Source organism: Cyanistes caeruleus, chromosome 3 (assembly GCF_971803275.1).
Source record: "Cyanistes caeruleus chromosome 3, bCyaCae1.hap1.1, whole genome shotgun sequence".
In the NCBI taxonomy this organism is placed as follows: domain Eukaryota; kingdom Metazoa; phylum Chordata; class Aves; order Passeriformes; family Paridae; genus Cyanistes; species Cyanistes caeruleus.
In genome coordinates this window covers 86812143-86837603 of record NC_141703.1, presented here as the reverse complement: position 1 = coordinate 86837603, position 25461 = coordinate 86812143, and the positions used below count along the sequence as shown (strand labels likewise).

The window sequence follows — 25461 nt, the reverse complement described above, 5'->3', positions numbered from 1 at the left end:
TATTATCACAGTGATTCTGAGAACCATAGCTAAATATATGGAATACATGACCTGAAATACTTTGTCCTTGGTGGCCACACACACTCCAGTACCACTAAGACTCAAAGACCCTGAAGGCCTTCAGCTCAACTCCCAGCACAATAAGAAGCCATTTCTCACCGAGATGTATCATGTCCAGTCATGAAAATAATCTTAATAATCAAACTTGGTTATAAATCTGCATGTGAACACTATGCCAGGGGATAAGGTACTCCATAGTCTGCTTCAACATAGTGCTGATGGGAAAATGGAATAGCAGTGGAATGAAAATTTATTTTAGTTTACAGTGCAGTCTGAAAAAGTCTTCCCTAGGTGTGTCTTTTGAGTAGTCTTTATATAAACAGTAGCCAGGTAAAGTAACACACCTAGCTTTTGTACCATTTAACAATATTGTGGGAGATTATAAACATAGTGGTTAATACTCCATATCGAAAGATCAGAGGGGAAAGGAAGTTAATCTCATGCAGAAGTTTTGGACAGAAAATCTTGCTTTAATTCCCTTTAGGGCTCCTTCAGGTGCTTTCTCAGTGACATTTCTGGTAATGTTAACCGCAGTTTCATCTTCACAGCCACTCAGAAAAATGCCCTACCTGATTGTCAGCTCCCAGATAAAACAGCAGCTGCTTGGCCTCATGCACTGCTGCCAGCATTGGTTCTACTCACCTGTAAGATGCAGTAGATCATACAGGACTAGCAGCTGAACTACTATGAATATATGGTTATTAGGAAGGCTTAATGCCAGCAGCTAGGAGCCCGAGTTCCATGCAGTAAGCAATAAGATCATGGAATGCATACATTCCATGTCACACAAAAGCCATTACAGACTCGTTATAATGAGAAACAAGATCTAGTTCCTACCCAGATGAGAGGATGAGCTTTCAAGAGGCATGACTGCTGGAACAGGGCCAGCAACAAAGGCTTGTCCTAGCTGGATAGGATGAGCTACCTGGCTTTTGTCATCCTAAAGTCCAGTGATACAAAATAAGTCACACAGCAAGTAAAAAGCATGCACTGAATTAAATAATTTCAAAATATGAAGCTCTTTTCTGTACCCTTAATGTTTTATTAAAAGTACCACTTAGAAATTATTATGTAACCATGGCATAATTCTATCATAATTTTTAAAATATGCTTGCTTCTTCTAAAAGAACCATATAATTATGACCAAGCAAACCAATTTTTCCTATACTTTAATCTTTTTAATATGTGCTTCAAGAATCTAAAAATGAGTAATCCTTAACAATGATTCTAAAATTAGAAAATAAGCACAGCTAGCTCTGAAGCAATGGCAATGCAAAAAAGAACTTCAGACTCCAAAGAAATGTACCTTCCAGCATACTGCATTAAGGATTATTACTGAATGGTGAATTCATTGCTAACATGCATATGCCAGCTATAGCTGAAAAAATATAGGATTTCAATTTGCTAAATAGAAGTATTTTCAAAAATAATTAAAAAGCAATGATATTCCTCTCATTATTTCTCAGATACTGTAACAGCTACCAAAGCTGACTCAAAGATATCAGAATGTGAGAAATATCACCTTGTGGCCAAAAAAAAAAACAAACCAAAAAAACCCAAAACCAAACAACCAATTTTTTTAAAAAAATACTTGCTTCTTTTTTAAGATAATTTCTACCTTCCAGTGATCTTGCATCATCAATTACAAGGTTTAACTTCACTTTCCCTAAGCAGTCCTTCAAATGTAAATCTATACACACATTGTCTGCAGTCACCACTCCTTTAGGCTGTTTCCTTTCTTTGCACCTTCAGCATTTGTCTGCAGTACATTTTCATCCCCCACTTCATGCAATGGCTTAATTTGTTATACTTCAACTTAAAGACAGAAAACTAAATAATTTTAGATACTAGGAGTAATGCATTAACCTTTGACACCACTTCATGGCATCCAAGGTCCTTGAGAATAGAAGAGAACAGAAGAGTTCCAGTTGGATGGGACCTACAGTGACCTGGTCCAACTGCCTGATCACTTCAGGGCTGACCAAAAGTTAAAACATGTTATAAAGGGCATTATCAAAAAGTCTCTTATACACTGACAGACTTGTGGCATGGACCACCTCCCTAGGAAGCCCATTCCTGCATCTGACCACCCTCTCACTAAAGAAATGCTTCCTAATGTCAAGTCTGCACCTCCTCTGAGGCAGCTTTGAACTATTCCCACACATCCTATCACTGGATCTCCGGGAGAAGGGATCAGCACCTCCCTGTCCCCTTCCCCTCCTCAGGAAGCTGCAGAGAGTAAGGGAGTTGTCCCTCAGCTTGTTTTTCCAAACTGGGCAAACCCAGAGCCCTCAGCCACTCCTCAGAGGACACACTTTCCAGCCCTCCCACCAACTTTGTGGCCCTCCTCTGGATGCATCCAAGGACCTTCACATTCTCCTTAAATCATAGGGCCCGGAACTTCACACTCTGCTCAAGGTGAGGTCTCCTTTGTCCTCTTACATTGGACAGTGTTTCCTTCCCTACAGGCTGCTCTCTAGAAGATGATGATGAGTGTTCCACTGCTTGCTCTCTGGCTTTGTTATTCATTTCTGCCTCAAAAGTATTTTCGTCTTCTCCAGTCCATCTGCTCAGCTGCTTATCAACCAGCCTGTCAAGAAGATGGGGTAGGTGATCTTCTTCAATTGATATTATTCTTTGGAGATGTGATGTTTTAGGCATTCCTCCAGTGATTCCAGCATTAGGTTCTTCAGAGAGAACTCCATTCAGTCCAGCAGAATTCTTTCTCTTTGAGTTACTGAAAATATCATCTTCTTCAAATGAATGGCTAGACAGGGAAAAAAGAAAGTACATCATAAAAGTATAATTTTATTTTATTCTGAATTTAATCTGAATAACTGAATTTAATCTCTCATGTTTTTGACTAGTCACAGCAGGCAGAGGAGAGTCATTCTAGTGTCTGCTGAAAAGTCAGCTCATCACACCATGTGGATATATATTGATAATTATAAGCATCATGGAAAGCTAATAACTTACAGGAGAAACCTGAACCAGAATGGAAAACATTAGATTAACATCAATTCTAACCTAATAGAAGAGCTAAAGAAAACTTCCCTACTGTGATTTTCTCCTTTACCACCTTCCACTCCCATTCTGAAAGAATAAAAGCGACCCCCAAGCGAGATCCTTTCTGTGTGCAATCTAATTCTCTCTTTAGTGGATAGGAGGGACATGAGTTTGCTTAATATGGATAAAAAAAGTCCAAGTGGAGATTCAATATTGTACCACATCAACATGGAGTCATGGGCAAGTTTTTTTGTCTCCCAGCATACACCCATCCACAGTGGGGAAATCTCTTGCCTTTGCAGACAGCACATTTGTTTTATGTTAAAATTTGGCTCTTCGTTTTCAAATTTCTTAATGAGCATAGTAAACTTATCATGACAGGTAAGTGTGAAAAACTTTGAAAAGTTCAAAAGCATCAGAAAAGAAGTATTCCACATCTTTCTATAAGCCTCATCATACTCAAACACATGAAAAAAAGTTCCTACCTGTTAGGCAGTATCTTGCCTTCTATGTATTTGCCAATGATAGACCCTGATCTTTGCTTCCAGCTGGCTTTTGGAACAGCTGTTTTGCATTTCTGCAGAAATACAGAATACTTCTTACCAATTTACTTCTGATGTTCATTATGGTTAACTACCCCCATTCCCAATACTTAAATAATGCAATGCAAATGAAAGAAAAATATGTAGAAGAAAATCCTAGAGGTGTAAGTGCTTCAGAATTCCAACTGATAAACATTTGGAACAGAGAACTCCAGATCCTGCAAAAATGCATCTGCTTGGTAAATGAAACAGCACAATGTCATGGAAAAAAAAAATCAAATGGATATTTTTTTACACAAGCAGCTTCTCATAGGACTAAGAACACAAGCAAATATAAACTAAGCAGCCTTAATCTCCTTGCACCAGAGTGCTTCTAGAACATCTTAAAAATCTGTTATTTGCTGCTGCTTAAAAAAGTTAATAGGATCTGCTCTTACCCCAGTCCAAAGAGGTATTCAGGTACTGATACAGGTACTCAGTTTTGTACTGTTGTATAAATGTTTCAGGATATTACCCATTTTTGACTGAATAAATTAACACAATTTAATTATTCAATTTTTAGGTTATTTCATCCTTTCATGATTGCATCCATAGTTTCTTCTAAAATACATTTATCTCTCTTCAGATGGTTCCCACTTTATAATTCTGAACACGTAGCTCTTTAAATTGTTCAGCAAATTAAAAAAAAAATCCAATTTACAAGTGAGAAAAAAAGACAATACGAATTAAGAATAGGACAAGATTTAAGAGGCACAAAAGTTCATCTCCTGCACAGCCTTCTGCTCCCCTTCTTTTGAAGCTGTTCTCATATGTGTCTTCTCAACACTGGGTTTGAAAATAAGAGTTGGTTACCTGCAAAAATATGTCACGCTCATCCTTGAGATGTTTGTTCCTCTCTCTGCAAAGACAACACAAACAAAAGAAGCACTGAAGCCAAATATTTAGAACTGCTGACTTTTCTACTCCACACTAACAGACAGGCTGGACAGTTGGCAGTGCAAACCTTTCATCATCCTTTATTTATAATCTCACCTCATCCAGTTCCTTGTCTGAGCTATTGATTCTCCAGCAGGGCTATGCTGATTAAAGCCAGATGGGATCTGGATCTCTTTATGTATTTTATCTGAACAAATGCCTTAACACACAGAAATCAGTTGTGGTCAATACGCCTTCACATACTGTAAGTTAGAATGTTTAATGATTTTCACAGTAAACATGACCTCTTAGTGTGGAGAGGGTGCAATGAACACCATCTCTTTTTCATCTGGTGACAGCTGGGAAGGCCAACTATACCCCTCTGAGGCCTGCAGTTGTGGCTGCCATGGAAAAGTCACCCTAGGAAAACATCCGTCTTCCATCCTTTGTGCAGAAACAATGAAAGTGTCAAGAAACAGACACTCCAGGCAATCAGCAAGCTCTGATCAGATCTGACAGCACACCTGCTTTGTACATCATCTATTGTCTCCATCTGTTGCTGGCCTGGTTGCAGGAGAGACTGAGCAGCCAGGGTGAATGGAAACAACCTCTCTTGCCAGATGTTTCTACCGATGTCCCCAAAACTTGCAGCAGGCAAGTCACAGGGTGGCCTAGGGAAAACACACGCTGCAAAATAAGAGCCTTTCCTCAAGCCTCAAGTAAAATTTTTAGGCAACTTTAAAATGAGGCCTCCCGGAGGAAATGCAGCCAATGAAGGCCCAGGGGCATGTGCAACCTGCAGCCCACGCTGACTGACCACTGAGCAAACAAAACCCAACACTGCTGAACACTAAAAGGAGGGCTACAGTTGTCTGAACACAGCTCCAAACTTTGAAGTCTATCAATAAAGGAATGATAGCTAAGTACATTTTGGTATCATTTTACAAATATTTTGGGGAAATGATCTTCATTTTGGCTCAGCTCCCAGCCCTTGAGAAGCAACAGAGCCTTTCAGCAAGCTCCTGCAGCCAGGCTTCTGCCTCAGAATCAGCTTAGTTCAATGCTGTTCTGTTCCACATCTGACTTTTGGAAAGGAGATTATCCTACAATACCGAGTTGCCAAAATGAAGCATATCTTTCAGGTGTGCTGCCCTCTACACTATGCAAGAACTGAGCATACAGAAGTCTTTTGTAACCATTTTTACTATTTTTGTGTCACTATCCTGTGGCAGCTGACCTTGACTGGCTGCCAGATATACACCCAACCACTCTCTCACTCTCCTTCCTCAACACAAGGGAAGATAAGTGGGAAATGGGAAAGCCTGTGGGCTAAAATATAGACAAGAAGGTTACTTACCAGCTACCCATTACAGACAAAACAGACTCATTGTAGGATGATGAGAAATAGAGACAAAACTAAAATCACATTCTCCAAAATTCCCCCTCCTCTCAGGCTCAACTTCATTTCTATACCCTCAGCTCTTCTACCTCCTTACCAATCCTGAGTAGCACAAGGGAATGGGGAATAGTGGGGTTGGCTGTCAGTCCATAACAGCTTCTCTCTGCAGCTCCTCCCTCCTCACACAGTTTTCTTGCTCCAGTGTGAGTTCCCTCACACAGGTTACAGTCCTTCACAAAACCCAGCACAGATTATTTCCACAGGAATAGTCTCTCAGGAATGGACTGCTCCAGTGTAGGTTCCCCATGGGCCACAATCCCAGCCAGAAAACCTGCCCCTCCATGGGCTCCTCTCCATGGACCAAGCTCCTGCCAGGAGCTGGCTCTTGTGTGGACTCTGCACAGTCTACAAGTGACTCTGCTCCAGCAGTGCCTGGAGCACCTTCTACCCCTTCTTCACTGACCTTGGTGTCTGAAGGGCTTTCTCATACACTATTTTTCTCTTTTCTCTCTTCTCTCCCAGCTGCTGCCCTGTTTTCCACCCTTTCTTACTGAGGCTTTCCCTGAGGCCCACTGGGGCTGTGGGGCTCCACTGTGTTCCGCGCTGTGTCCAGAGTTAAAGGCCAGCCCCAGCTTCTCTCTGGCACAGAGGCTGCTCCTGTGACACCCCACTGTCAACACCTCAACACCTACACTCACTACATGTCCCAACATAATTTCATCCTATAATGGACCTCTTTAGAATTATATAAGAAGTTTTTGAATGGAAGATCTACATTACCTTAAAAAATCCAGCTGCTTCAAAAGTCCTGACTTCTCTCTCTGTAAGGCTTCTGTCACCCGGTACACCTCCCTGCAAAAGAGAAAAAAATTGTAAAATTGTTCTAACCATGGTAAGAGCACTGCTAATATGCTTCCCTTAAGGGTATCTACATTTGAGACCCCAGCTTCTTCAAACCTTTAGATTCTATTTTGCATGAATAGTTAATATTTTAATAAAGTTTATTCAGTATAAGGCCCAGAGTAGCACAGCAGTACAAGTCAGCAGAGGAAGGAGTAGAGGTTCTTTTTTCAAAAAATATTGCTTTTTAATTTCTTCATCCAGAGAGCTTAATATATGTTGATAATGGCACTTGGAACATTCAGAAAAGATACACTTCTGAAATACTTCTCACTCATGGCCACTAAAAAACAGGTGACATTTTATCCAAAATTAGAGCTTATCCTGCTGCAGCAACCATATGTCAGGCTCACACGTCTACAATGCCTACAATTTTTTTCCAATTCCTGACACTTATACAGCCATTTTAGCACCATTTACTTTGATTTAACACGATTTGGTGTCTGGCCTTAGATGGTTTTTTTTGCCTTTCAGTGAAACCCAAGTTCTTCCTGTGCACTGTCTGAGCATAACACCTGCTTCAACAGCTCAGGTCTTACCAGACTGATACAGATGTTTAAAGCAACACTGCAGGTGCAGTTGAGTAGGGCTGAGCTCTAATTCCATAAACCACTATTGAATCCAAAGTGCTTTGTAAGTGCAGTAGTATTATTCAGCAGTCTGACCACTGGGCAGATTTCCTTTGTAGCTTTTAATTCAGATCATTCCATAGTCTTTGCTCTGGATCTGAAAAGAGAGGCCTCAAAGAGGAAACAAACCACCTTGAGGAAGAGTATTTCTACTGTCTACTTCCAAAACACATCAAACATGCAAACCTAAAAATTGTAGATCATGGTGGCCATTCTTTAACACTAACTTATCAACAAAGTTCATTATTTACACCCTCGAGAAATTAAAGAAGTAATAACCAAGTAGAGCTTGGTTAGCAGGCATGAAGTTTAAGAGAAAAAGAATGTTCCATTTGAACTAATGTTCTGCTCAATCCTGAAATATGCCAGACAGCAACAGCTCTGAATTATATAATCCATTGCTGCAATGGCTAGGTCCATCTGTCATTCATGTGCTCTCCACTGGCAATGAAAGGCTTCTACAGATCCCTGAGCATTTTATTTGAAATGGACTTCAGTGAACATCTCTGCCAATTACAGCTTCAGGGTAGTGATTCTTCTGCTTTGTGCAGAAGACTGGAGCAAGACAGGTAGCTTGATCTGTCACAGGTAATTTTTATCTCTCAGAATATGAACCATAAATATTTCTCCTTTTTTTTTTTTTTTTTGGTAATTCGGAGTCAGAATATGAAATCTTCAACATTTTAACTGGAAACCCCAAAATTATGGTTCTGAATTGCCATGTGGGAATTGGGATAAGCTAATTTTCATCTTGGGGCCTTACCAGGCTTACTTTTGATAAAGGAAAAAAGAAGATCCTAGGTATCTCACAGGCAGAGTGCATTCTGAGAAGCAAGTTTCAGATAGACTCATCTTCAAGGAGGATGAAGTATCATGTACCTCAACTGTAAGACATTTCCATAAGGAATTCCACTGGTATTTCTAAACCAAGACACTCCACGGATTTTTAATTCCAAATACCTTAACCAATGGCAGTGGAGAGAACACTGATATTTTGAACACATAGAAAAATATTCCATAAAAGCCAGATATGCCACAGAAAACATGTTGAATTACATGGGGGAAAGCAGCTAGAACTGCACTCAGCCTTGCAGGTGGTTTCTGCTTATGACAGAAGTTTAAATCACAGCACTGGGTTCTCTGAGGATGTGGAGGCTCACTGCCACACCAGTCAAGTGGACTAGAACTGCTGCAGCTGTACACTTACATTTCCTTCTCCTCGTGGAGCCTTGATGCCTCCTCCTGAAGCACCTGTAGCTGTTGTTGAGCCAGGCTTAGTTCATGGGATGTTCTCTCCAGGTCTCTCAGCAGCTCCTGGTTAGTCAGCTTCAGCTTGGTGTTCTCTACTTTGGTTTCTTCTTTGCCACTGAGGAGCTGTGTACACTGATGCTCTAACTGGGGTGAAAGAAAAGAGAACAGAAAGCATTACAACTGACTGAGGCATCTTGGTTTTAAGGCTTTCAATTTGGGTCTTAGAGGTTAGCTGAGCAGGGAGCTATTTCTACCAAAGCCAAAAAATGAATAAAACACCATGGTGCTCTTGCACTGCTCTTTGTACAGACATAATTAAGCTACACAAAAACAAAGCCATTCCATTCTATGACTGAATTTTATCCAGTTCAAAAACACACCAGTACAAACCATAAAAAAAAAGGTGCTACGGAGCAGATTAGCAGCATTAAGCTGATATTCACAACTGCTATTTTAAACCATTTTCCACAAGGATCAGGCCTACACAGAGTGATTCAGAATTCTACCTAAAAACTGTTAGATTTAAGTCTGATAGCTGATAAACTTTCCTACCCCAAGCAATATGAACAAGCAGTGACCTTTTTGCCACCTCAGACAGATCTGCCAAGAAGTGTGAATTAGAGCCTTATAATTCAGTTTTATATTTCCTCTGCAATGTACATCAAGGGAAAAATATAACTTCCCTGTAAAACAAGTAACAAGGATGATCGTGGTTTCTGGTACATAAAGAAGTTCTGCCTGCTTCTCCCTGGATAACTGAGCAAATTTAAACAGAGCAAAACTTTGTATTAGGGAAGGCATTGCTGACCTTAGGACATAAAAGTTTTATTTCTTTTTGGGGTTTTTTTTTTTCTGTATTCATTTTAAGGGATGTAAAATATAATGGGAGCATTACAATGATACCATTTCAATCTTTCAGATCTGAGACATAACAATATTAAAATTTCCATTTTGCCCATCCCAACAAGCAGAGCTCACCCAACCAAAATCTGTCCTCACCCAGCTCTTCCAGTCAGTTCCTACCCTAGAACACTGCTGTTGTTGTAGTCTTGGTTTTGAATGAGGCCCAGATTAAAAACAAAAGCAGAAAATGCTTTCTAGCCTGGACTGTGAGAAGTCAGGAACAAGTGTAGAGTGGGAGCACTTAGCAGTAGCAGCAGCAGCAGCAGCTTAATGTATTTGCTGAATTGTAGCCTCAGCAGGCTCACATTTCACATGGAACAGTGGCTGGGCATCAGATTACTGCTCAGCAAGAATGGTTTACATGGATAGATTACGTCAGTTCCTGAATATTGCCTCCACTCCTCAACAGAATGAAGTTATCCATTCTAAGTAAAAGACCAGCTGCTTCAGGTATTTAAGACAAGACTCATCCACAGGACTGGCTTTGGGAGAAGCAAAAAGTGACCACACAAAGATGAACTTTTAAAAATCTTAGGAGCAACAAACTGCAGAGAGAAACCCCACTTTGAGAACAGTATGACCATCTGAAATCTTACACAGAGACTGTTCTGGAAATGTAACTGCAATGGTAGCCAACATCAGCTCCCAGAATCATCTATATTGATGCTAAAAATACTTGCTATAAATCCTGGTGCTCACTCTTGTCAGAAAAATGATACTGTAACATCTTAAACCCAGAACACAACAAGAGGAGAAAGGATGGTTTTGCACCAATACAAGGCTCCCTTCTTCCACTGTACCCATACAATCTTTTGAGAAATGCCAAACACTACCTTTAAAACATTCATCTAAGCAAGTCCCAATACAGAGAAATAACTCATAAGGTGAATGCTCAGCTGATAATAGAATGGCATAGATCCTATAGCTTCTAGCTGTCTATTGGAGTGGCAAATTGGCTCCTATGTTCATCTGGTAGATGGAAACTGATGGGGAAAAGACTCATGGCCCATAAACATGTCTAAGAGAATTTGAGTAGCAGAGAGAATTAATCAATTTCCACAGGTCAAGCACAGACATGGTAGTTGATGGTGCATATTCTCTTTTTTTGACAAAGATGAGAGGAAAACCAAGTTTAAGTTGAATAAAGAACTGGGATTATCCAATGCAAATGAGCTGTTGCTGAAGATGCTTATTAGTGTCCCTGAAAGACACACATGTTGAGCACTCCCCATGCAATCCCTTGTTACTAGTTCAGCATCCTTTCTGTAGCTTTTACATTTTTTTCTCCCTATTTATTTCAGTAGCATATGAAAGATGAAACATTTATACAGTGCCATAAGGCAGTTATAAGCACTTGAGTCCTACTCATCTGTGTTTTCATGCATCTCATTCCTGTTCCAGGATCATGCTCTTCAGTGACTGTCATCAGCACAGAGCCTAGCATTTTATGTGAGAAGTCCAGTAACTCCCCTGCATCTCACCTGGTCCACACCTACTTTCTTCCCCTCACATAGGAGCCTGTGCCCTAGAGGTTATGCTGGATATCCTCTGTCCCCGGTGCCTCCTCCTGAGATGTTCCAGCTTACATCCCTTGAGGAACAATGTCAGCCAGAGAACCTTCATAAGGGAGAATCCCTCTGGCTATGTCAGAGGAAACAATGCTGAGCTCTTCTGGTTTGAAAGCTCTCTTTTACATTTTTGTTAATGATTTCCAACACAGATATAATTACATTGCATTCTAAATTTAAACATTAAAAAAAAAATAAATTTATGAGCAAAGTTTGGAAAAAAGCATTTGTGTTGGTCCCAAGAGGTTCTCTCATACAACCAAGCATAGATGTCATAATTAAATCAAGCTACCTTTACTGTCTGCAAGAAGAGATTTAATTATCAAAGTATATTTCCATGCCAGAAGAGGAGGAAAAAGTAAAAGAGATCTCTGGTTAAGGCAACCACACATAGGTATCTCAGTGAATGAAAAGCAATACCAGAAAATGAGTGAGGGACATAGTATTACAGAAACAGATCTGACTAAAGACAAGACTTGTTTTCAGAGAAGATCATTAGAAATCAGAACAATATATGTAGAGAACAGTGCTTCTAACTACATTGAGTGAAGCACTCAAATAAATAATCTAGGTTGGTATACCAGAAAAAAAATAACCATCAAATACTGCATATCAGATTAAAAATGGGCCAATCAGCTGGTTGAATAACAATAGTTTCAGTTGTCATCAATCATCTGAATGAAATTATGTCACTCATCTCATCATTAGAAATTGTGAATTCTATACATCCAACACTGTTTCCTTTCCATAAAATCAAAATGGGATAGTTAAATCTTTATAGTATTTGAAGATCTTGTCTTTCAAAAGCACCCTTGTTGTGATTCATGCAAATTCATAATGGAGAGGGGAAATGAAAAATAATAGAAATTTAAAAAAAAAAACAAACAAAAAACCCAATCAAACAAGAAAAAAAAAAAAACAAAAACCAACAGAATAACAAAAAACACCACAGTAATACTATTAATAATAAGCCATTGCTTATTATTGCATAGTGAATAGAAATAGAAAACATAAAATCAGATTAAAAAATAATGCTAATAAAAATAGCACAGACATTGTTTTATGTTCTCCAAGATAGGCAATAGTCGACAATGGCAATGTAGGCAACAATCATAAGATAAGACTTCCTGGTATTGTTGCCTATATTGATTGATTGTACCAGGCTTAAAATTGAGTGAAAGCCTTTGAATAGCTTCTGTGGGTTTTATACCAAATTTAGAAAACACACTTGAAAAAAACACAAGAAGAGTTTTTACAGAATTACTGGTTGACATCCAAGTTTTAAACAGAGCTTTAAAGTAAAAACAAAGGAAAATATTAAATATAATCCTTACAAAATTAGAATAAGGAATTTCTTATACTTTTGCATTTAGTTTCAGACTAAAAATGCCTGATCTGTGTGCCTCAATGGATATCTTCAAAGTAAAGATTATTCCACTATAGTGCTGCAATGTGGCAAAGAGCCTGCATAAAGCCACATATATTCTTATTCACAGTGTTACTGGACAAGGGTAATTAACATCAGACAGTTGATTTTGACTATGGAATAGACTTTTAGCTCAGTCCTATGTCCTTATCAGCTGAACTTCACAGAACCACAGAGTACCAGGTTGGAAGGGCAACTCAATGTTCATCTGTTCCAACCTTTTTTGGCAAAAACACGGTTTAGCAAGTTGACCCAGCTAAATCTTTAGTGCCCAATGTTAGGGAATCCACCATTTCCCCAGGAAGCTTATTGCAATGGCTAATGGTTCTCATTGTGAAAAACTTTCTTCTTTTTGTCCACATATTCATATTCTGCAGAGGGAATTGCATTTACAGCATTCCATTTCAGCCCTTTAAATCCCAGTGTTACCTCCTTTTCCTATTGCTAGTCTTTCCTGCAATGACCTTGGAGCCACTTTACCGCAAGTTCTCTGCTGCCTCAAGCAGGCCATGCATTTTAGAAGTAAAACACATCAGGTTTTAATATGGGAACTTGACAAGCTGTTACCAATGCAAGGGAAACATGCACTGCTATAAAACTGTTATCACAGAGATATATCAGGAGCAAGTTGTTCAGGAGGGAGCATTTCAAGTTCATAGTGCTGAATCAGTCCAAAACAAGTAAATGAGTAGCTGGTACAGGCTTTGAGCAGAGTTGTGCACTAGAGGGGCCAAATCATTGTTCTCTGCTCTTAAGCTGTCTGTGTGTTAAACCAGCTCCTAGAACACTGAAGGCAGTGGAATTATGCTACATTTTCATAAAAATTAACCTAGTACCTGGGGAGAATATCCAGAGCATTAATTTATTTTCCATTTTACCACATAAAAGGAAATTACTTTAGAAATAGAAGTTAACATTTTTTTTAAGCACATGACACAAAAACAACAGAGGGTCACAATTTGGCAGAACCACATCACACCAACTTGCAGCTTTGGGACCTAAAATAGTACCTAAAGAAAATCCTATCAGCAAATAAGAGCTATCTATTTTTTAACTCTGAAGGATAACCGTTAGTACCCTTTTCTGTTTTTGAACCAACTGTTCCAGTTCTTGTTCTTTTGACAGCAGCTTGCACTCCAGCTCTTGACTGTGGGACTGAAACCGCTCTGTATCCTGCAAAATTTCAAGAAGAAATGGATTAATAGACCAGCACAATTGCATTACAGGAGGAGAAATAACAAGTGAAGGATGAAGCTTTCCACAGTGAATATAACAAGACACGGGTAGTACTCAGGTTAGGGATGGTATCACTTGTGAATCTCTAAACTGCTGTAGTCCAGCAGTTTCCACAACTGTCATTGTTACAGAATGTGCAGATTGCACAAAAGTAGGTATCAAGTCTAGAAAGTGGAGGCAGACATCTCAGGCAGGAGGCTGAGGAGATTATCCAGTTTAAATCAATGAGCCAGAACGTATCTTCTTATTTCCAGCTGAAGCAACTCAGGTTGATGTGAAAGAAACAAAAACTACCACACTTGAAATCCTTAACTAACAACAACTTTTCACAGATGTTCCACTGGTATAAAAAAGCAACTGGGGCTTCAAGCTCTGCCTTTCACTTAGCAATTATATTAACCTGTCCACTATCTAAGTATCCTGCAGTCACTGGGAACTTCCAGTCCCATTTGGGATTACTCCTTCTGACACTCCTCAACTGAGAAAAATTGTCAGCCCTCTCCTGAGTAAAATCAGGTTCCAGTAGTTTGTATCAGCTGAGAATCTGTCCTGTTTCTCCAAAACCAGGCTCCTACTCTCTAAGGTCCCCAGGAAAATGCCTCTAAACAAAAATTAAAACTCCCTCAAGACAGCAGTGGTTCTTACAAGTGTTTTCCCTTAAGAAGTACATGTAATGGGTTAGTCAAATGCATGATAACTGGGTCTTTCTGGGGAAGAATATGTATACAACTGAAAAAAAGACTTACTGCCCCTGTTTTGTGTAACATTCAGTCAGCAGGGTATTAAGTATTGTAAATAGCTACACTTTGTACTTATTTGCATCTTACCAATTTCTTTAAATGTATTCTTCAAGAGCTGCTCTTCATTCAAGCCACAATAATTTCCCTTTTATATGGCATCAATGCATCTCTCCAGGCTGTAAAGTCTTTGTAAGACTTTGCATTAGAGAAAGAATTTAACAGTCAGATCTCCCCAGATCTCAAATTAGTCATGCAAAGAAACAATACTTCATGAGTGTCTGGCAGCCCTTAGTGTGACTGCTGACTAAACTGTAAATAGCTTGAGTGGGAAGCTTTCATGAAAAGCCTGAAAGAAATGGCTTAACCTCAAATATACAACTAATTAGGAGATCCAACAATCACTGCTTATGGAAAAGTATTTTTTGTTTGGGGGTTTTCAGTAACACTTCAGTTGTGAACTATTAAGAGCACATAAACTATTTTTTCCACAAAACTGCTGCTAGGCAAAGTTGCAAATACTTTTTATCCTTCAGCCGACATACAAACTTTATTTAAAGGTTTCATCTCATCCACCACTAAAAACTGCTCTCAGCTTGGAATGGAAAAAAAACTTGAAAATTTTAGTCAGGTTCACTACCCTGTAAGGCAAGTGAAAAGAATGATTCCTTAGACAGCTGAAAAAGGCACCTTTTTTTTTCCCCTTTTTCTTTTTCTCTCATTTTGGTTGGCAGGAAACAACAAATACTTGATATATTTACATCACAAAAGGAAGCTTCAGATATATTTGATTATGTTGTCTAGATATATTTATATATACTTGATTGAGAATGGAGGCAATAGCCACTATTTTGGCAACTATTTCTATCACATATTGCTGAAACCCTGTATTTGTTTCACTTACATGACTCATGCTAAGACAACAAAAAGGGATGAGCCAGTAGCTCATGACTGACTGCCCCAGGCCACCCAGAGCAGCTGTGGAACCTCCAATATTTCAATACTCAAAACTCAATTGGCCAAGTTCCTGAGCATCCTGATCTAGTTAGGAAGTAAGGCGTCGCCTTCCCACCTACATGATTCTAAGATGACTCTTTCCTGGAGCATGCTGGAAGTTCTTGTTAGTTTCCTTGTTTTACAAGAAAAAGCAGGACAGAAAAATCCAAAGACAAGACTATGGACACAGCAGAGAAAATTTAAGGATGACTTCCCAAGAAAAGGGAATTCATCTTCAGGTGCTCTGGAAGCAACATGGCAGTGACAAAAGATTCTGCCCCATGTTTATTTGCAAATAACCTGTGGTTGTTCCACAAATTACCATTACTCGATTCATCTCTTGTTGTTATCCCCTCCCAAAAAGTAAAGACTGCAGAAGTCAACAGGATAGGTTCTGCTCTGAACAGCCTCACAGAGTGTTTTTCCTGATTGTGACCAGAAGCTGGACCTGAAGTAGCACCAATAATACAATGTTTGTAGTTTAACTCACTTTCAAAACAATGCCAGCAGTGCTGTATGCCAGCCACTGAGTACAGGACATCACAGCTCCCTCATCCAACAAGTCACTTAGACAGAAGCTGCAGGGACTAAAAGTTTGAAACTGCAGCATAAAAGTAGCTGTGAGGTAAAAGAAGATTTTCTTCCTCTGTTGTGAAACACATTTTGTGGGCTTTAATTTCACACCCAGAATGAGTTTAAAACCACTGAAAGGGGGAGCAGAATCCATAGCCACTATAACACACTCACTTTCAAGAGAAACTGCTCTTTCTCCTTTTTTATTTGTTGTTCCATTTCCTCATAGAGATGTTGAATTTCTTCATCATAAGCAGCAATTTTCCTAATAAGAGATAAAAACACACTGAGTGGGTCTTTGTAGCATTTCTTCAAGTCATGGCCCACATTACCAGCTAAGCTCCACATCTCTGCTTTAACACAAGATTCCAAAGAATGTTCTGGTGTCAAGGAAATAGAAATTTTTGTGCAGCAAAGCTCACTTTTTTTTTTTTTTTCTCATGGAAGTAAAGCTTCAATAGCTGAAAAGCTAATATAAAGCTGAGGTTTCCATACAAAGCAGCTGTTCATGATGCAGTTTTAATGACTGCTAGATCTTAGGTATAAGGAAGAGAGTTTTCTAGTGACAATACCAAGCTACCAGAGCTTAAATTTGACAGTTAAAACTATTTTCATGGCAACTTACTTTTTTTTTTTTACTCTTGGCCTGCACTGTTGCCCATTCAAGGGTACTGAATGAGGTACTTCTATCTAAGACACATTAGCTAGAATTCTTGAAAGACCTTCTTGAAAACAGCCTTACTGCCTTTCTAACTTCTTTGCTGTAACAAATTTGAAAAGCCCAGACAAGGAACAGAAATAAATATGCTGCGCAAAAGTCTAGGAACTGTAGGAAAAAAATAAGAAGAACATACAAAGTTCACTTTTTTCTAGTAGAATATTGCAATTTCTATCACAGCAGTTTGATCCATGAAGGATTACATGGAGCAAGCGCTGTAGCTTGGACAGAAAAAATTTAACTGTTGACAGGAAACAAGATATCTGCTTTGTTCTGCTACTATTCTATTCTATGTTCATTAGTCCAGACACTGAAAACCAAAAATCTCTTTGTATCAAGGATTTTAGGATGTCAGGAGACATCCTAAAAAAAAATAAATAAAAATTATATAGATTATTAGGACCTTTATCTGACAGTACTGTGCATTCCCCCATATTCTTCCTGCCATAGCTGTTCCTTGGGCAATCTGCATAATGCATCTGTTACAAATAAAGTACAGAATCTTCAAGGGCATTCACATCAGCAAAAGCAAGACAAGGAGCACTCAGTAGCAAAAGTCGCAACATTTATCTTGAGTCTACTGGGGTTTTTTTGTTTTTGTTTTTTTTACTTAATGTTGAACATATTCTACATTTTCCTTTATTGAAGGACTGAGGCTCTTCTCATTTAAAACAAAGACAATTTTAAAGAAAATTCCAAAAACTTTACCTAATCTAAGAAGAGTGAGTAAAACCAGAAACAAGTCTGTCTATTCCCCTTTCAACAGCAGAACACCTGACACTGGCAGCTTGCTTTTTTGGTCAGAGGTAAAAAAAGGTGAGACATTTTCCCAGGATTTACAGAAGCAATAAACAACTCTCAAGCTACAAGAATTGGAGGAAAACAATGGCTGTCATTTAGACTTCTGTAAACTCTGACTAGGTGAGAAAATCAGGCCCCAAAAGGGCCTCTGCCACCAATATTTCAACTAGAGAGTGCCAGAAAATCCTTTTTGCTGCTTTACTCCCCTTATACTGTAAAGATGGGTCATGTTCTGATCTCAAATTATACTCTTGAAACTAAGGAAATGCTAATTTCTTAAATTAGCGCTCATCAATGGAATCAAATTGCACTAATTCATAGAGAAATAATACCTACTTAGGCATGGCAGAGATGCTAAAATCGTACACCTACTGTATTCATGCAGTATAATGTCACTTTGACCAGCACTAGACTGAGTGCTGAAAAGCCCTGTAACTTTGCAGAGGCAGAACACATTGCACAGCAGTCAGTGTTTCCATGGGAATCATAAAGATTTTCTGGGCTTCTGTGTCCAGGGAGAATAACTTTAGTCCTGTGTTTTAACTTGCTGATTTAGGTATTTCTTTCCTCTTATGTGTTTGGAAGCAAAGGATATGGTAGCACCATGAAGACTACATCCTGAAGGCACTGCTGAATGTAGGAATCTTTTCAGTTGGTCTGGCACATAAGCACATGCCATTTCTGCAGGCTGAATACACTCCAAGCATTTCATTCATGGATTTCCATTCTTATCTCTGATCAAATTAAACAGAAGGGGAAAATAATATCCCCTCATAATCAAAATAAATCATTAGCTGGCAAATATTCTTCACATATATTCAGGAGAAAAACAAATGAATCAATAAAGATATATCATTATGTGAAAAATGTGACATGTTTTTCTATTCCTTTAGATTACCCCTTCAAGTTTTACTTAACACATAATTTTATAATTTCAGCTATATTTGATAACGTAGTCTCTCTTTTCAGTAACATTGTAGAATAAACAGATGGAGACGAAAGCAGATGAAATGTAGCACGAGTTCACTAAGTTCAGATGATAAATTCAGGATCAACAACTTACAAGGGTTTAATTTCTGCCCATTCATGTAGCTGCAATGTGAATTGTTTTGATTTCATAACTGCTGTCTGTGCATTTTGTCATAATGGTTCCTTCGCCTTAAAAACAATACAGTGATTGTTCACAGTGTGAACTAATCTCCTGAGATGCTGATTCTCCTTCCACAAAGATGGATTCTGACACTATCCCATGCTAAGCCCAGTTAGAAGTCAGTTCATCCTTCCCTCCCCCTTTACCCTTTTGTTTATCTTGCCTGTTTAGAACCCACATTTTTATTAGGTTTGTCCTTCAAATGCAAAGCACAGCAGCAGACAGAGCTAATGGCAGTTGAAGATTTTATCTGCTATTAGAAGAAAAAGGTCTTTCTCGTCTCTTTTAGGCTTACTTCCTATCAGTCTTATTAAAAGCCCCTTGGTTCTACTGCCAGGGATTTGAAGAATAACAAGGTCTGTCATATTCCACTCCAGCCGTTGCCTCCTCATTCAAGAGATATGACCTTTTAAAAATAGCTCTCTCAGAATAGCTGTTCTACTGCTTTAACCACTGAGTTGCCATTCCCTGCACTTTTCCTCATCCCACTACACTCTTCCTGTGTTTCAGAGACCAGAACTTCCCACAGTGCACTCGGGACATGGACACACTAAGAGTCCATGTAGTGGAAAAATCATGCTTTGCCACGTGCTCACTACTCTCCCTGCTAGTTCCCATCAATTTTACAGGGCTCTTTTGGCTGATTTCAGGAAGCTCTCTGCAATGCCCCCATGGGCTTCCTCTGGAATTGTAATTGCCCATCACATAAGTATGATTTTATTTTCTCTTCCTGATGTTCATCTCTGCTTTTTTTGGATGCTCAGTATATCACCCTATTACTTTAAAAACCACTACTACTATGCTTAAGAAGACATCTAATTTTAAGCTAGCATTTAAAATGAACACAAATACCAAAAATCAAGAAGAACTAACCTACCCTGGCAATTAAACCCACAAAATCACATTTGGTTTAGATTTAAAATCCCCCTTTTTTTTTTTCCTCTCTAGTTTCAGCAGTGTTAACCTGCACAGCCCGCCATGTGCGCTGTACTTGCATTTTGTTTATTGAGAATATATGTTCAGCCTCACTGCTGCCTGGACCTACAAACAGGAACAGCAGCAACCTACTGGATCTATTGAACCAGAAGAGGAGGAAACTCCCAGATCTCTTAGACCATGGGACACAGGCTTAAGAATGAAAATGTGCAGATGGGAAAGATACAGAGGAAAAGACCAAAAAAAAGGTAGAGAAGAACATCACAGGTGAAGAGCATAGATTCTTATGGCATGAAGTCCCCAGCACACAGACATGAAGCTTCTCAGGGCATCCAGGATAGAAGAAAAAGGAACAATTGAAGACAAAAGCACAGCCCACACCCAGGAAAGGAGACAAAAGCTGAGTAGACTGCCTTATTGCCTAATGACTCATGGAGGTGAGTCAGGAAAGAAAGTGGAAGGAAGGAAAGATGAAAGATAAAATTCATATTCAATTTCCAAAACATATTATTGTCACCAATCAAGAACAATCCAGTAGACATTATAAGACCTCAAAACCCAGCATCCTTTCTCTTCTGTGACCCCCCCCAGTAAATCCTGGCCAGTCTCTGCAGATACACACGTCCTAGTGCTAGTAAGTATGTGGGTATTAAAAAAACAAATTAATCTTCTCCCCTATATGGTGCTGTCTTGAGCTTTGCTGTTATTCATACATAGTTTAAAAGAAACAGGTTATTCATCCCCACTGTTACTACCAAAGACAACATTACTACTCTGATTCCTTCCAGCAGTTGATTACAAACAAAACAACAATCAACATCCTGGAATCAGTGGTGCTATCAGGAGTAACAAAAAGAAGAAATTAGCTAAAACATGTTTTTACTACAAAGGCATAAAAACCCAACGCACTTTCAAGGCAGAGATTTCACATCAGCCAGAAAAGATAATGCTAATGTACTCTATGTACACCTCTGCATTGATCAGAGCTATTAAACAGACACATTCATTCAGTTCCCAAAAAAACACTCACAAAGAAACACTAAAAAAACCCACAGAGCAAACCTCTCACCACACATGGTAGTCAACAATCTCTAGTCTAAAATGGAGAGCAAAACTCTCTATATGCTGTTCCTAGCTGTCTGAATGCTAAAACCGTACACAGGGGCTTCACTGAAAATGCTGCTACCAATATAATAATAATAATCATCATCATCATCATCATCATTATTATCATCTTTAACAATCATACATTTTTAGGTTTTTTCCTTCTTCATAAGCCTTGTCACATTCTCAGAATAGTAACAAATGAACAAAAGAAGTAAATTTTCAACAATTTGCTTTTTTCAACAATATTTGCCTTTATTGCTCAGTCTGTAAGACCCTAAAATTCAGAACTCACACTTTAAAATAAAAATGCAGTGGGACTTCAACTACATGCATAATATTGTATTTTGTTAAGTTTTAGCACCATAACTTTCCTCCCTCTAGATAAATACATATAAAAGAATGATCTAATTTTTTTTGTTCTTATACATATTTTTATATGTGCATCTTATGTATTTGTTTACAACATTAATAAACTATTATTAAAACATTTTATATGTTTTATAGATAAAACATACATGTTATTTACTATATTTCATAGGTTTTCTTTATATATATATTTGTTAGCTTACATTTTCACAAGTATCAGTGCTTTGTGCTGCTCTAACATCTTAAACCTCTTATGTCTCTGGCCAGTTAATCCAGGTTTATAGCTTTTCTGCACGCAATGCTTGCAAAGCACACAGACAATTTACCAGATTTACTGTTAAATACAGCTTCCCTTTGGAATCAAACTGATTAACTAGATTGGAATCACTCAATATTGTCTTAAAACTTCAATGCAATAACAGATATCTGCAAAAGAATTTCAGTCAATAAAATCTTAACCAGAAGAGAAAAGCTAATTTAATTCAATTCTGCCATATAATAGTATTACCAGTAGTCTTAATGCCTGATTAAATTTACATTATGGGATATTTTACATTATGTGAAGTCCTGTCCTCAGATCTCCACTGAAATACCTTGTTTATTTCAGAAGTTCAACTAGCAGGTAAAATAGCTGTAAACCTACACAAGCAGTCTAACAAAGAGAAATACTAACTTTTTTAGAGCCCATTCCAACTCATTCTTCTCATTATCTGCTTCTTTGAGCTGGGAAAAAATTCTGACCAGGAACTCTTCAAAATTGGAAAGTAAATGAGGTTCTTCTTTTCTTAGCTGCAACCAAATTTGCTTCACATCAGTCTCACTGAAAGAAAAGATCATAAAGCATTCATTAAGAGAGAACATTTCCCAGTAAATGTCTTTAGCACCCTTAGTAGATGGAGGCTCCAGGGCATCACTAGTCAGAACACAAAACTTATTAAAAACAACTTGAACTGTGCCATCATGAAAAGGATGAGGGGGTGGGAAATGATGGAGATTGAATTTTTTCAAAAAAATGCATTGTAACATCTGGCCATTCCTGACTGCAGAATAGCACAGGAACTGCTTCTTTAGTGGGTGCCTTGCTAGACACTCCACCTAAACAGGCATGGGTAAGAAAGGAGACAGATGAGATAGACTATGCCCTCCCATCACTTCTATCAGAAGTAAAGAAGTTCCCACAAATCTAGAGGGGAGGGAGCAATAGAAAAGCTAATCAAAACCCCTTCCTCATAAGAAATGAATGAGATTCAGACTCCTAAGTAACATAGATATGTTAACAAACTGCATTTGTATCGCATTCTTTCATTCTTGTTACATTTTTATTCCATGGCAAGTCTGCTACAAAAAGCAGAACAAAACTCCTTGAAATTTTGATTTAGAGATTTACCAAGATAATGTTATGTTTCCAAATCTGTTCAGAAGACACTGACAGCTCTATTGTGAATGATAATGGGTTTCTAATACTTTGTCAATATTCTCCTGAACCACTTTGTTTCTTCCTGACTCACTCTTTTCCATGAGCATTGCAAGCCTAACCTAGCCAGCAAAGAGTGCTGTATTTAAAGGACAAAATGAGGATAAGGATAGAAAAAGTGGGTGATAAATATCTCTTCGTAATGAAAGCCTTTCAGGATGACTGACAATGAACTGTTTCATGGAAAAGGCAGTCAGGGGAAGAGAAGGACTGATGAGCACTTCTATTCCATAGCAACAATCACCAATGTATTTCTTAAATATTTGTACCACTTGTCCAGATTCTCTCCCATTTTTGCCTGATGCTTCTTTCTGCTCACAGTATTCATTGTGATTGTCCAATGAATGTGAGGACAGCACACAAAAAGCTCTTTGAGCAGGTTTTATGCTCCATGTTTCAGAGTGAGCTATCCTGCCCCTGGAAGAAGTAGCATTACCAGAGCAATCACAACATGCAATTATGCATGAAGAGGAGAAAAAGCAGAAAAAGTGAAGAAAACTTCCCTACTTATGGTGCACTTTAAACACAGCCCTTGCCAAAAATAGCAGTCATCATGCATTGACTGAAAATCAGTGACATCTGTGCATTACATGCTTGTAGTTATCTACGTTCAGATCCCATGGCACATCAAGAGGTACAGCTTTCACATGGCAGAAAAATGCATTTCATGTGCCTAGAGTAAAACAGTTTTGCTCTTGGAAATTTTGGTCAAATGGCATTTTATCCTGACAGCATGAAAATTCGTTTTTTTAAGAAAAAGCTCCGTGGTTTTGAGCAGCTTTTGCTCTCGCCATTCATCTTGGATTCCATTGAAATCAAACCCAGAGATCAATCATAAAAGGTCATACAACTGATTACTATTGCTGTGAGAACTTACTCATCCAAAACCTTTGTGGCTCCAAGCCGATCCATCAGATCTGAGAACTGGAATTCTTCATCCTCATCACCAGTCATGGTCTCCTCATATGTAACTGGGCAGACTGTTTCACCTTCTGATGGTTGCACCATGTCATTTTTCAAAGCAATCTGCTCCAAAAGAAATTGGCCTAAGAATTAGAAATTACACACATTAGCATTTTCAGAAATTACTATAGGAAGCAGTGTCATACTAAACATACTAAAGCTCAAATTTTATGGTAAATAGACAACAAAAGGATGGGGCCAAGAGGACCCCTGAGTTCTATGGCTGGCTTTGTGCCCAGCCTAATGTCTAACCTTCAATAAATCATCCACCTCAAAATTCACAAATATAATAAAAAAAAAGTCATATCTCCATGCAAAAACATAAAAGGACATAATTGTAGTCCTTCATAAATGTTGTGGTTTTCTTTCTTGATAAGTTTAAATAGATTAGGAATCTAAAATATCAGAACTGATAAAATGTATATTAAATAAAATTTAACATTCTTTTTAGTGCATGAACAAAGACACACATTCAATTACTATATAAATTTCCTACAGAAAGCTACATTTTAACAGTAGTTGTATGGTGAAGATGCAGAAGTAAAATTGCCACATGAATAATCAATACATTTGTGCTCAGTTGCCACAGACCAGATACATTCCATCAAATTCTAAATGTGCCATCTATTTTATTTGAACATCTGCAAATAAAAAAAATGTATTGGGGGGAGGGGCGGGCAGGGCAGGGGAGGATATTGTGATTTTTATGCAGAGGATTTTTTATTATATTCTAAGTTCCAGTACAGAAATTACTATAGATCCAAGGAAACAGAAATACTGGTGTGTTTTTATGTTTTTATTAACTCCATCTTGCATTTTTTCTCATGGCACCCAACAGAGCATGTTGGCAACAGAATGGAGTATGTTGCAAAGAGAGGTTACAGTAAATTTCAGATTTGCCACCATTTAGAAATAGAAACAGGACTCTCCCATAGAAATTGGTGCAACACGAGCTTTATCCGGACACTACTCTGCCTTCTCAAGCAGTTTTCTCTACTATAGCTTGTGCTTCTGCCAGGAATGCCAATATCATCTCCTAGCCAAATGTAGGACTACCTGGCCTGGAAAATACCTGGCAGTGCTGTGTAGCAGATTAAAATGTACCATGCTTTACACTGTCTATCCTTATCTTTCATGTGGTGTGGTCCATGTCCTCTGTGTTCCTGTGTGGGTGTCTTTGGGATACACGTTTAACTTTACTACTGGCTGAACCTGCAAGCAGAAAAGCAGTGGCCACATCTGCCTGGGCCTCTGGACTGGGCTCCAGCACCTGAGCAGGAGGAATCCCCAGGATCTGGAGCTGTTTGAGATGGCAGCCACTTACAACCTCCCTTAATAAAGAGCTTTGGTTATGTGGGGACTGCTTATGAAAGTAATCTTAATTTAACTTATGAAAAGCAAAGCATATACTATTCCATATTTTTAATGATGCAAATTTTCAGGTTAGAGCATACTCTATGAAGATACTTGATCTACCTCTATAATGGGAGAGGTGGGACATGAGGCAATTAGGGTTTCAAACTACTGATGATTTGCAAACAAAAATCAAGGTCCTGTTTGCTGGACCTGTAGATAGTAACTAAATTAAGATTTACAGTTACAATTCATGCATAGATGAGATTCAGTTTTTACAGAGAAAATGCTTAAACCTTAGCAAGAAGAGCTGAAATTAATTGATTCTGCATAAACAATCAAGCACAATCTAACTAACATCGTCATCTTATCTGGAATGCCACACAGCTGGGGAGAAAACCACGCTGTGACAAACACAAAGAACATGACAGTAAGAGTGCTGTTGCAGCTAC

The 25461-nt window shown here is 38.5% G+C and overlaps 1 protein-coding gene across 3 annotated transcripts in view; it reads right to left on the bottom strand.

The window, feature by feature from the left end:
• CRACR2A (calcium release activated channel regulator 2A) overlaps positions 1–25461 on the bottom strand; it is a 52834-nt gene that overhangs the window by 12413 nt on the left and 14960 nt on the right. For 2 of the 3 annotated variants that reach the window (XM_023922732.2, XM_086882519.1), the window contains exons 4-12: positions 23571–23739; positions 21893–22039; positions 16316–16406; positions 13677–13772; positions 8659–8846; positions 6703–6774; positions 4461–4506; positions 3552–3643; positions 2503–2827 (exon numbers count right to left, since the gene is read on the bottom strand). In XM_023922732.2, coding sequence (XP_023778500.2) covers positions 2503–2827; positions 3552–3643; positions 4461–4506; positions 6703–6774; positions 8659–8846; positions 13677–13772; positions 16316–16406; positions 21893–22039; positions 23571–23739 — 1226 coding nt within the window. The remainder of the gene's footprint in view (positions 1–2502; positions 2828–3551; positions 3644–4460; positions 4507–6702; positions 6775–8658; positions 8847–13676; positions 13773–16315; positions 16407–21892; positions 22040–23570; positions 23740–25461) is intronic. The other variant, XM_086882521.1, reaches the window with a different exon arrangement.